Source organism: Juglans regia, chromosome 10 (assembly GCF_001411555.2).
Source record: "Juglans regia cultivar Chandler chromosome 10, Walnut 2.0, whole genome shotgun sequence".
Taxonomy (NCBI): Eukaryota; Viridiplantae; Streptophyta; class Magnoliopsida; order Fagales; family Juglandaceae; genus Juglans; species Juglans regia.
In genome coordinates, this window is record NC_049910.1 from 1,029,864 (window position 1) to 1,043,627 (window position 13,764).

General features: G+C 34.5%; 1 protein-coding gene and 1 long non-coding RNA gene across 2 annotated transcripts; both read left to right on the forward strand.

The window, feature by feature from the left end:
* The first annotated feature begins 201 nt into the window (after positions 1-201).
* On the forward strand, positions 202-3,175 carry LOC109013146 (transcription factor IIIA-like). The gene is made up of 6 exons (XM_018995128.2): positions 202-459; positions 545-679; positions 1,650-1,938; positions 2,114-2,349; positions 2,472-2,615; positions 2,711-3,175. Exons 1-6 carry the CDS (start codon positions 334-336, stop codon positions 2,879-2,881), a joined length of 1,101 nt encoding a protein of 366 aa, XP_018850673.2. The 5' UTR covers positions 202-333; the 3' UTR covers positions 2,882-3,175.
* Positions 3,176-4,638: 1,463 nt separating this feature from the next.
* On the forward strand, positions 4,639-13,378 carry LOC109005564. The gene is made up of 6 exons (XR_001998485.2): positions 4,639-4,819; positions 5,343-6,299; positions 6,454-6,525; positions 7,363-7,429; positions 11,070-11,116; positions 12,947-13,378. It is a non-coding gene; the product is annotated as an uncharacterized LOC109005564 (long non-coding RNA).
* Positions 13,379-13,764: the final 386 nt, after the last annotated feature.

Genomic DNA, 13,764 nt, shown 5'->3' on the forward strand with positions numbered 1-13,764 from the left:
TAAATATAAAAAATCGTAATATTGATTAAATTTTAAAAATAAATTTAATCAAACTAATAAGAATGCTTTAAGGTTGTTTTCCTAGCGGGTCATAGAAAAAATGGGCCAGATCCTTTTTTTTGCTGATGGGTCGAGATATTACGGTGTTAGCTTGGGCCCAGAGGTACTTCCCCATCAAAGTTTTTAAACCAAACAAAACTCGAGTTTAGCTTGATCGAGCTAAAGCACTAGGGTTCCTAGTTCCTACCCTCGCTTCACTCGATAAAGATATCTATCTGCACCGCCGCCGCGCTTCTCCTTTCTCGCTTCATCGGAGTGTAGATAGAAAGAGAGATGGAGGAGATTGGAGAGATGGAAAAGCCGATATTCAGAGACATTAGGCGTTATTTCTGTGATTTTTGCGGCATCTGCAGGTCCAAGAAGTCCCTTATTACCTCTCACATCCTCGCTCATCACAAGGTCTTCCCTCTCTCACTCTCTCGCTAATACGTGCTTATTTATGTTTTTCGTTTCATACTTAAGTTTTTGTTCTCCTGTGGTTCAGGAAGAGATGGGAGAGATTGAAGTTGATGGGGAAGATAAAATAGAGGGAAATAAATCTAATGCTTGCTCAGAATGTGGTGCAGCTTTCAGTAAACCCGCGTATCTGAAGCAACACATGCAAAGTCATTCACTTGAGGTATTTTTGGCATATTTTCCTTTTTTTTATGCTATTTTTCTCGTTGTGGTTCAATTAACCTATTCTAGCTTTAGATTTGCTTGCTTGAATTTATTCCGTGTTGGGTTTGGTTTGGTTGGGTTGGTTATATGATCTTAAGTGATTGGGGAATCTCGCGCTGGCCGAATCACCATTTTTGTAATTGATTGTTTGGTATTCTTTGCAGGAGCTCTTCATGTATATCGTATTTAATTTAATGGATACAATATTTAATCGGCATGCTTTGTGTGTGTGTGTAATGATGTTTTCCATGAGTTGGATGACCTTAAGAGAGTACGAACTTACTTGTCCCAATGTTTCTCAAAAACAAACAACGAAACCGGGTAGGATGAATGAACTTTATTTGTTACTTTGATGATATTGCTCCTTTCTAAGAATCTAACAAGTGATGGACTTTGTTCCAATTTGATTTCAATTGTAGGCCACAATTCTCTGTTCTTCTTTTTCTCTTTTGGGTAGAGAACTCAATTCATTTGATTATTTCACTAATCAGTAGGCAGAAATAACCTCAAGCGTCAAAATATGGGTTTTATGAGTGGTGGGGTGGAACGTCTGAAGACACTGCTGTGATGCTACTGCGTTCTTTCTTAGCTATCAATTTCATCTATGGCTGTCTGCACCTTGTTAATGGCATATATTTAGTTTCCATGTCGATTAAGATGCATTATTTTGCAGGAATAGTTCTTATATGTTAAAGTGTGAAGCATTGGATCCCATACAACGAACTCCAAAATGCGTGAGGCTTCATCTCCTGACTTGAGTGGACTAGTATCAGGTGGGAGACCTCCTGAGAAGCTCCTTCAAGCGAGCCTCATTCACACGGTGTTTTCAAGTTGAGGTTTGAAGGCTTCTTGTTCATGTATATCTAGATATATTGGTCAGTTATCCTCGAGCTCTTAACAAATGTACGGTACTTTTGATTTGGGTGCAGAGGCCGTATACTTGTCCAGTTGATGATTGCCATTCCAGTTACAGAAGAAAGGACCACTTGACTCGCCATCTTCTTCAGCACCTAGGTAAACTATTTAAGTGTCCAATCGAGAGATGCAACCTTGAATTTTCATTCCAAGGCAACATGAAAAGGCACATGAAAGAATTCCATCGCGAGGATTGCTCTTCCCCTGATGCTGAATGCCAGAAGCAGTATATCTGCCTGGAAAGAGGTTGTGGAAAAGTTTTCAGATTTGCATCAAAGCTGCGAAAGCATGAGGAATCCCATGGCAAGTTGCCCTGCTTTCCAGATTCCAAATTCTTTAATTATGTCTGTATATTTCCCCCATTGCTTTTTGTATGGCAATGTGGATTATCTTCTTTAAATGAGAAAATAATTAGTCTTTGATTTTAGATATTCATTCACATGATGGCAATCTCTGATGTATGCCTTTACTGCTGCAGTTAAACTAGACTCGGTGGAGGCATTCTGCTCCGAGCCTGGTTGTATGAATTATTTTGCAAACGATAAATGCCTTAAGGCCCACATCCAGTCGTGCCACCAACATATTACTTGTGAGATATGCGGGACAAGGCAGCTGAGAAAGAACTTTAAGCGACACCAGCGAACACATGAATCTGCAGGTTCATTGGAGAGAATCAAATGCAATTACAAGGGTTGTCTTCAAACATTTTCAAATGTAAGCTGCTACACCATTGAGATTTTCCATTATAAGTTTATTTTCTAGCTTTTGAATTAATAGATACGGAGTATTATATGGCTTTTATTGATATTTTTCCTCACGTATTTGTATATTTGCAGAAATCAAATCTCCGTCAGCACATGAAGGCCGTGCACCTTGAACTTAAACCTTTTGCCTGTAGCTTTTCTGGTTGTGGCATGAGGTTCGCACATAAGCATGTTAGAGATAATCATGAAAAGACAGGGAACCATGTTTATACACTTGTAAGTATCTTTTGCTTTCATCTAGATAGGCATCCTTTTGCCACATGGTTTGAAAATAAAATTTATGGTCGGGATTGTTACTGTTTCTGGTTCAGGGGGATTTTGAAGAATCAGATGAGCGATTTCAATCCAGGCCTAAGGGTGGGCGAAAGAGGAAGTACCCAACCGTAGAAATGCTGATTCGGAAGAGGGTTACTCCACCAAGTCAATCGGAAGAGGGATCTGACTGCCTTGCTTGGTTGCTCGCTCAGACGACTGAGGATTAGCAATGTGTCGGGCACTTTTCACATGATGTGGATTGGATTCTACCACTATGAATATATTATATATAGGAGTTTGGTAATATATCAAGCTCGTTAGGAATGATGTGTATAGTTTTTTAGCATCTTTGTATAATGAGGTTCGTTCCATCAAAAACTGCAAGTTAGTGTGTCCGAGGTGTTCGATACAAGGAGTGAAATAATTCCTCTGTTTTTGTGTTCATGAAAAAGTTCACACATTACACTTGTTTGTACAGTACGTATATATAGGAGAAAATTGTAACGACTATTGTTCCATGGCTCTTGAATCTTCTGCCACCTGTCCTACTAATCTGTTATTGCTCTGCTGTTTTATTTCGGATTTTTCTGATTTGGTTGTGGCCCTGCTACGGGTCCTTGTGCTGCCGTCTTCTATGTTGCAGCATATTCTTGTGGAGCAGATGCTTCACTATCCATAACAGACCGTAGGTTCTCCAATGGTCTTCATTCACACCATTATTACTAAATTAATGTAGATATAGCCTTTGTTTTCTTTTTCTTTTCTTTATATATATATATAAAAAATTGCATTAATTAATAACAAGTATTACATTTTTTTTTTTTTTTTATAAATAATAACGGACATTACAATTATGACCTGAAATATTTATTACAAGCCAACTACAACATTAATGGCTTTTCAAGACACAACTGTGACTAATATGGTCTAATACATGCTGCAAACTTCTCTCAGACCACTTGAGAGACAACACAATTTTGTTCAAGACAGAGTTAATAAGTCTTGTATTCTGTCTAAGATAGAGTAGATGATACTCTATGGATAAAAGTCTAAGAGACACCCTATGGATAGAAGTCCAAGAAATGATATATATATATATATATACATATATTTTAAAACAAAAGACGTAATAGAAATTAAAGATACATGAAAAAAAACGAATTACATCTTGGAAAGATAAAGATTTGCATTCTCAACTTTAGAGGAAAAATTACAAACAAAGTGATCAGCCTTCCACCATACTTAGTCCCGAAAAAAAACAACTAAAATATAAAAAGAAATAAGAAAACTATAGAAGAGAGGGAGTAGGGATGAAAAAGAGAGGGAGGGAGGAGTAGAAGCTCCTCTCCCCTCTAATCAGGTTTTGATTCGGTGATAATTTCTAGAGAGGAGTCTCTCTCTAAACTAGGGCAGACTCTGCCCGTTGTTTGTTGGACCAAACCTTTTGTGTATACATATAAATATATATATATATATATATATTTTTTAAAGTCATGTTCCTTTTGGGCCAGGGGTTTATGTAGGCAACTAGTTAAGAGTTTTGACGAGAACTTCTTGTTCATGGAGGATTTTTTATGTTGGGTTTCAGATAAATTTAAGAAGAGAAATAATGTTACAGGTAAATCATTTTCTTTTTTTTCTTTTTTGGAGGTGGTTGTTGGAGGTAAAATCATATGCTTTAAAATTATGAAAAAACTATTTATCATTTTTTTATAATTCTCTCAACATTTCTTATGATAAGTCTATAAATAAAATATAATAAATAATTTTTAATAATTTAATATCATATTGAGATGATTAGAAGATGGTGAATATCATTATTCTAAAATGATTCTTCCAGAAAGAAAGCCTCGGTTTTGTTACTGTTGGACTCGCTCCAAACCGGCCTGGTCCACAAAGTGTTCTTTTGATGGATTGTCAGCAATTGAGAGCTATCAATGCCACGTAGTTGAGGGGTTTGTTTCCTATCCTATTTGATCCGATCTATAGCTCATCATCTACTTTTTCCTATTTTATTCGCTTCGTTCATCCGATCCGACTCGTTTATTTTGTTCTCGGATTTAAACTAACCAAATCAGTTCATTTTGAGATATGGAAGGCCGCCTCCTCTCGGTTCAGTCCAGGCATGACCGTACCGATTTTTCTCGCACTTTCAAATACACTCGGTTAGTTCTTCATATCTTATGATGAAATACTTTTGAATTGTGCATTCCCTGATTAGCTCTACTTTCTTTATCCTCCGTTTGGTTGCTTAGAATGCAGTGGAAAAGGCACGAAATTTTTTTAAATGTAATTTGTCTCCAGTCATTTTCGTTTTATATTTATGAGGAAACTCAGCTCCATTCGTCAACTGATGGAGTTTAGGCTTTATTTTCCTTTTGAAGTGTGGATACTTGCCCGCTGAAATCGAATTTGTTCTGTTTGGTTGCTGAAAAAAAATGTAAGAATTGGCGTCTTATCACTTATGTCCCTTCATCGAGTGGAATATTTGTTTTCTCGTGTTTAGAGTAGCGGCAAACTTAGTATTCAACATTTTATTTTCAATCTTCTTTTCATTACATTTCTCAGTAAGCAAACGGAGTCTCCTGTTCTGTGAAATTTGATTTATGTTGGTTTTAGTTTATCCTGCATCGTTGTTGTTATTTTTTTCCTGCTATTTTCCATTTCTATTTTGGATTTGCTACGCAGTTCTTGATCGTGAGGCATCTAACAGAGGAGGACTACGCGTTAACAAGAGCTGCTATCTATAAGTTTTCTTTTTCTTTCTGAATTATTTGTTCTCATTTCAATTATTAAAAGCTTGTAGTTACTTCGTGTGTCATGAGATCCATTCTAGGCTTCTAGTTACATGAAATATGGTAAGAGCTTTAGATTGTAATGTAGATGCCAACTACATGTTTTGTTTGAGCAGATTGTTGAACTCATCAGGCTCCATTTGTCTGGTCACGTGCTCGGGGCTTGCTTCATGTGATGTTCAAAAACCAGTCCAAAATTTGTTTGAGAGAGAGAGAGAGAGAGAGAGAGAGAGAGAAATCTGCCTTAATGGTTTTATTTTGGAATCAGAGCACATAAAAAGCAGCAGAAAATTTAGGTTTTATTCACCATTTTGAAGCCAGTAAACACCATTTTGAATCACCTTTATGTTATTCTTCAGCTATCATATCCCAATAAAAACAGAACGAATCAGATCATTATGTAACTCTCAGTTTTGCCCTCAGCAATGTGCCAGCATTCTTCCAATTTTCTGTGGGGAATTTTTTGCGGTGTCTTTTGTTTGGTATCCTCATCTGTGATTGTACGCAACAATCAGATCTGCTCTTTGTATCCTCATCTACGGTCATATCCTTGTGATTATAGCAGGAGAATCCTCATCTATAATCCTATCCACATCTATGAAGCAACAGTCAGATCATATCCTCTCTATGATCGTATCCTTATGGTCATAACATGAGTATTTTCTTGACATGGATTGACTTGATTTTGATCTGAACTGTGTTAACCCACAAAAGGTGTTTAGTTTTAACATTTTTCCTGTTTTGACTTTATGAGCACGCTTAAACCATTAATTTTTATCACATTACAGGAAGCTTGGTGGTGAGGATGGTCTTTCTTCCCTTTGAAGAGTTCATATGCTACCTTTGCAAGGTCCGCCGTTCATCCTAATCATGGGTTATTTTCTTGGTCGAAGTGTTTATTACTTTCTCTAATTTGATTCAGGAGCTGCTTTGACCTATCTCTATGGATTATGTATTTTTCATATTCATGAGCTGTTCAAAAATATTTATTTATATATTGACAGGACAATATTCAGATAGAAGCAGGAAGTTGGGAAATTGCCTTTCAGAGGCCCTGAAGTTGGTTATATTTATTGGTTTGTTATACTCACTAAGTCCATCTATTCATCTATTTTCAACTTTCCATTTACACAAATTTCTAAATGTCAATTGCATCAGTATTTTTGGCTTGCATTGATTTCTGGTAGGCCCTTACACATTTCAATAATGGACAATTTTTTAGTTCTTAGAGTTCAGTTTTTAAGTATGGTACTTTGGAATACAGTTTAGCGGATGAATCAACATGCTGCTTTACCAGACCTTCCCCTTTTTATCTTTATGGTTATGACATGTTACCTGGAAAGTCATGTACAAAATACGTTAAAATTTGTGGTAGAATTGTTTAGTTAACACCCACCCCCCTTTTATTTCCCCGATGATTTTACATAATTTTTTTCTTTAGTTTTGGTGTGTGGCAAACAAAATTCTGTAGACTACCCTACGAAGATTATTTCAATGTTCTTTCCCAGTCTGGAAATCTACTTGATTGAACTGAGCTTAGCCTTCACTTGATAGTTCTGAAATCTCCTACCTCCCTTCATCAGGTGCAAGTCTGCTTCGTAGTGGTGTATAGAGTTAGTTATTTGTCTTAAGCTAGTCAATTACATGAAATCCAAGTACATAATTGGCTGTTTAGTTGGCCATTCACTTTGTTGGCCCCATCATGTTTGAGTTTCCAAAGGCTTCAATAAATTTAGTTTTAACCATTCTATATTCCCTGTGAGTGCATGAGTTCTATGCTAAAGTTCTGACCAATATAAAGATTGTGATGGTACTAGTTGATGGCCATAAAAACCATATCGTTTTCTCTGAATAGCTCTTGTAGGACTTGTTTTTATGGCATTTGGCCCATGTTAATCATATTCTCTCATCAGATTGTTGTATGGTTGGAAATAGACGGATGGAGAAGTATCAACAGCCCCCGGTATGAATGATTGAATGGTGAGTAATTTTAGCCCCCTTGTATTAGTACCATTATATAATTCTGCTCATTTTTGTGACCTTCATGTATGTATATTTGTTTCACCCTTACTCACTTTAAATCTAATCTGAGTGATTTTTACTTGGATGACAAATCATCTTACTACTTATAAAAAAAAATCATCTCACCAGCATTCTGTATTTTGATGGTGCTCCTAAAAAAACTCATTGTTCTTTTTCACTTTTATTTTTGGTGTCTCAGAAGTAGCACCATCTTGGCTGTGGTCCTAGTAGAATCTTGTAAGATTAAGTAAAAATATGGTCCTCGGTCTTAGTTAACTGTCTCTAGATCACTGGTGTCTCGTGTCCTGACTTTTTTTTCCTCGTTTGCTCTCTGCAAATTTGAACAAACTGAAGAGATCCGGATGAACAGATTAGTTGTATATTGGGATGGCAACGAGTTGCTTTAGAGCTGGAAAATGTTTACCCAAATATGTGCCCCGTTTAGAGGTCAGGCCAATGTTTTGAATACCGTACCAGAAGCCATACCGGTCAAGGCACTGGAATAAAATATTTCGATAACGGTACCGTTTCAGGATAGTCGATATATGAATAAATTATATATATAAAAATTATATTCTAAAATAATAGTCTATATATGAATAAATTATATATAAATACATATATATATAAATTATAAATAACCTAGTCTGAATTGAGGGTTAAAAAATAAGCTTGTAGTTTAAAAAAATGAAAAAAAAAAAGAAGGCCGAAATATCGGCCGGTACATGCCGAAATTGAGGCCTGTACGGCTGGTATTTGGGCTGGTACGAAACATATGGGGTACCTGTACCGGCCCAGCGGCCGGTATGGAAAATTTCGACCATACTGACCGGTACGGTATGAAATTTAAAACTTTGGGTCAGCCCCAACCCATCACAAATCCATTGCAAATAATAGTGTTACCTGAAACCTGAAGACATTTAAGCCGGACAGGGCTGTAATGGAGCAGAGCAGAGCCGAGCCGGTCTTTGGCTTGCCGAGCTAGGCTCGACTCAAAATATTCAAGCTCGAGCTCGATATTTTTATTTATTTTTTGTTTGAGCTCAACTTGATAAGTTAAATTCCCAACTCAAGCTCGATCTCAAGCTTGAATTGCTTATTTTTTGGACAAGATTTAATAATTAATAAATAAGATAAATAAAAAAATATAATATTGAATTTGTATAACTAACAAGTATTATCTCTATTGAATTATAAGATTTTAAAAATTTATAAATAATTAATATCTAACTAGTCGATAGTTATCCATAATAACAATATATTATATGCATACAGAAATGATTAATACATACACATAATATGATAGCATATATATATTTCATATATGGTTCTCACGTACTAGTATATGAAATTATTAAATCTTATCAACTAATTCTTGTACAAATTATAAAATATAGCTATGGAGTATATTCAATATATAGACACAAGTAATTAGGTTACATATATGTATTATATAATTAAATATATAACATATATTATATATTTAATTATAAAAGTGTTATGTTTATATTATTAGCTAATACATATATATGTATATATATATAGATGTATGTATATATTTATCAATATATGAATGAGTTTTAATCGAGTTGAGTTAACAAGTCGACTCGGGCATAAACGCGCAGGCCTTAACGAGTCTTAGTCAAGTCGAGTTGAGTTTTGTTGAGTATGTATTATTTACTAATCAAGCGGATATCTGTTTTCACAGATGAGCTTTTTTTTCATGATTCGAGTTTGATCGGGCGAGTACCGAGCAGACTATCGAACAAATTAGTTCATTTACAGCCCTAAAGCCAGATTAACATAAGACTAAAGTTCTTTAAAAAAACATATGACTAAAGTAAATAGACGGAAAGTTAACAATTTAACATAAAATCTTCTGATTAGAAATACTACAGGTCCTGCTTACATAAAATAAAATAACACTTCAGAATAACAATAAATATTTTTTAGTTTTGTTTGGTTTTTGTTTCTAAAGAATAAATGGACAAACTACACTTTATACCATTGGAATTTCCTCTACTTTTGCAATTGGCACAATAATTTACCAGACTTAACAATTAAGGTATAATCATTTTAGGCTTCATTTGGTTGTTAGACTCAACTAAGATCAATTCAGTTTAATTTAATTTTAAGCTAAATCTAACATCTAAACACTCAACTCTCAAATTACTAAATTTATCTCAACTCAAAATCTCTTTACATTTGAGACTCACAATTTTTTCAATTTAACACTTATTTACATGAGGGACCTATAACTTTTTTTAACTTTCTATAAATACATATAAATTCATTTTAACATCTAAACATATTTAAACTGATCTTAGGTGGACTCTACAAAATTCATTCTGTCATCTTAACTTATTACTATTTATAAAAAATTCAATTCAGTTTAACTCAATTCAACATCTAAACGCAGCAAGATTACGATACGTATCCAGTTTTTTGTGATTTTAACCATCGGGATCACTAGTGTTAAAAGTTGATAAATTAGTGTCAGCTGTTCATTTTGGTAACTTGGGGCTCAAATTGAAACAACTATAACAATTTTTTTTTAAGATACAAAATACTACTTCTCGGGGATAAAACAAATCAATCTTGATGAATTCTGCACGTACAAGACGTGAGAAAAAAGGCTCAAGCCCAACTCTTAGAATACGTGAGAAATAAGTAAAAGTACAAAATCTTTTTCTTTTTCTTTATTTTTGGGGGGTTAAGTAAGCGTACAAATCCGACCTACTAAAAAAAAAAAAAAAAAGCTGACGAGAGATGGGTGAAAAAGAACAGAGGTGATGATTAACAGGACACCCACGGGTGTATGAGTTGTCCTCCAATGTCAACAGAAATGACCAACAACGTTAATTATATGGTTTGAAAGCTTGATAAAGAGGAGTAGAAAAGAAAGAAAGTGGGGGAAAATATGTATGATACTTATGATTAGGATGTAGACTAGGGTCTTAGACAAGTATCCAACAAAACCAGATTTATAAAATAAAGTGAACTTTCATGTTCTAAAACAAAATGATTGTAGTTTTTGAGTTTTGCTTAGTAGGTTGGATTCTTTGATGGATTTCGCACTAGCTAGTCTTTTGCTTCAAGACGCGGAAACGACCGAGTCCACGAGCACACTTCAATGGGAAATAACACGGAGTAATAAAAACCCAACAAATAACAAGTGAGAAACGAGAACTTGTAGTTTCACCTGAACCAGGACAGACTTGGGCCATTTTTTACTCTTTGTTTTAGGGGCTTTCTTATTTCTAATTATTTTACCTTTATTCTAATTTAGGATGAAATATGCTTGTCATCCCTTTAAATTATTAAGATTAACTGTCACCAACTATTGCCGATTGTTATATAGAACTCTTTGTTGGATTTGTGTCATCTCACTTATTTGTCATGCCTAGATGGAATGTGCTATATGTTATTTCCTAGTAGTTTGAGCATGCAGTGTGTCAATTTTGATAGTTTGACATACTATATTTAAAACATAATAATTTATGATGAAAGCATCTTTAACCCTTTAATTTATACAAAAAAATCATAAACAAATTATCAGCAGCTATACTATTACTAAGACCCATATTGTGCAATGCAGATGCTATATATCTCTTTCTGATAGAGAAGCTAGCTTGACCCCAAAAGGTACTTTTTAAATTATCTTTTTGAGCCTTTCTTTCACAAGACATTAAAGTGCATAAAATTTGTTATTTTTTGCAATTATTTAGTAGTATGAGATTAATTGACCCATAAAATAGTTTAGGGTAATGAATTAAACAAGACATATCGTGTTGGAGTTTAGGAACCCAATTAAATTTGAGGATATGAAAACACTACTGTATCAAATTTTGATTGGAGGGTGTAAAATGGACTTCTACACTGCTTCCTGTTTTAAGATTAATCCAAGAAAGAAAATTAGAGAAGAAAATAAAAGGAAAACAAAAAACATAGTAGGGTAAACGGGGAAAAGAACATGGGCAGAATAAACACCAGCATTCGTCATAATTGACCCCCTAATATCTCCAAGCCAAATGTCACGCAAAATTCTTCCATCAAACATCATGTTCATGTTAAGTTGGATTTTTCAAGACCGAATCCTTTGTTGGGATTTTGTGTTGAACTTTAAAATTAAGGAGAGGTAGAAACTATTTTGCAACCACTCAGCTGGACATGATTTGCTTAATATATCACCACGAAAGTGGAAGATCCCATGGAGAGTGGGTTTTGGATCCCCTTTCTTTGAAAACGAAGTGAAGCAATTTCCCAAATCCCCTACCCACATTGGGTTTCACTAAGCTTTTCATCTCTTTTCTATAGAAGACCCAAATCATTTGTTTGTCCTTGTTCATTCTCATTACTTCCTATACCCCCACAATAAGTGGCATCCTCTACCTATATCTTCATGTTAAAGCATCTATCTGTAGCCAACATCGAATGATAGAGCATGACATGTAATGATAATATGGGACCCTTTTTGTAATCCTTTTGTTATCTTCTCCTATTAACTTAGGCCACTAAGAGTCACCAACAAATAAAGTTTTTCAAATGTGTGATTATTGTAATAGTTCATTGATCACATGGACTCCTCTTAATTATCCTTTATAGCTATCTAAAGTACGGGACAAAAGCTTCATTTACTTTGAAGTGTTCATAATAAACGACAAAAAATTCGGTATATTAGCCTCTGGCAATAACGTTAAAGAAGTCGATGGTTGAGATAACCCCAACCGATTAAAAAGTTAAACCAAGTAGAGATTAGGCAGCCACAGTCGTCATTGCCAAATGAACTTTAAGAACCTAACTTAATAGGAAGTGGAACCACTATTTTTAATGCTAATTACATGAAGTTAAATCCGTTAACGCGGATTGAACTCTCCGGAATAGTATTGGGTGAAAAATGAGATCAGACTTTAGAAATTTTCTTGATGCTCTATACATTGGTAACTCAATGCCTGACAATTTACAAATACCAATCATATGAAGAAATATAATGTTTGGGAGATCATCTGAAAAGTTATTGAAATCATAATATATCCTAATATAACATGTTGGGTTACAATCTCAATAAAAAAAAAACTTGGATCTATGGATTTGAAACCTAAAACAATTGTTCTATGCATAGAACTTGTTTACGTGGGAAGAACATTTTTTCTTCTTGTTTCATTCACACGCACCTTCAACACAACTGCAGTGCCTCTCTCTCCCAAGAATGCGAGAACCCAAACCAATTACATAGCAGCACAGATATTATATATTAAATGATAGTCATCCTTTCTTATATTTTTTATTATGATAGAAATTAAAGTAGAAGGGTATGACTGGACCGTGAATCTCCACTCTCGGGTAAAGGGATCCTGAAGATGATACACATCTTGTAACTAAGACAAATTTGAAGTCCAAAATCTTGACTTAGAAGTGGTGCCACATGTTCATTTCACGCACCTTCAAACACTAATTATTTTGTTCTCCACTTAGGGATAGGAATGGAATGGAAGTTTTGATGTGGGCAAGAAAATGAGAGCAAACTGAGAGAGTGGTGAGTGTCAAGTCAAACATCAGCAGTGAGTGCACGCAACGTTACAGTATGTTTCTGTGGCAAGAATGGAAATAGGGGTCCCTTTATGGCAGGGTTTCTTTTCCAATCCACACCACCTTTTTCTTAACCAATCTTTGTTGTCTTTGTGCCTTCAAATTTTTTTCCTCATCATTCTCTCAAGGACCCCAACAACCACGCTTATTTTTTCAACTTTCTATTACGGAATGTTTGCTGGATCTCTCTGTTTATTCCTCTTTCTTTTTTTTTCTTTTTTTTGGGCCTTCCTGATTCCTACATTTGTTTGCTTTGCACCTTAGATTATATACACATAGGTCCTTGATTATTCGTGTCCAAACACCTCATTAATATTGAAGCGGAATCTTCATTTGAAATTTCCATTGATTTTTTTTTTCAATTATATTGCTTGTTATAAGAATCAGACTATATATATATATATTGAAACAAAATAAGAACTAATGAACATATATTTGGCCTAATATCCATATTGTTTATTTTAGCAGATGAGATGACATGTATTGAAATTAAAGTTAAAAATTGAATACAATATTATTAAAATATATATTTTTAATATTATTTTTACTTTAAGATTTGAAAAAGTTAAGTTGTTTATTTTATTTTGTATAAAAATTTAAAAAAATTATAATGATTAAATAAGATAAATTAAAAAATTTCTTAAAAACAAACGAGTATCCTCTCTCTCTATCTGAATATATATTTTGTGCATAAGGAAGTGATG

Excerpts from the sequence above, each read along its gene's own strand:
- LOC109013146 (XM_018995128.2), top strand. The coding sequence starts at position 334 with ATGGAGGAGATTGGAGAGATGGAAAAGCCGATATTCAGAGACATTAGG. Across the intron at positions 460-544 it reads ACATCCTCGCTCATCACAAG|GAAGAGATGGGAGAGATTGA; the intron begins GTCTTCCCTCTC and ends CCTGTGGTTCAG. Across the intron at positions 2,616-2,710 it reads GGAACCATGTTTATACACTT|GGGGATTTTGAAGAATCAGA; the intron begins GTAAGTATCTTT and ends TTTCTGGTTCAG.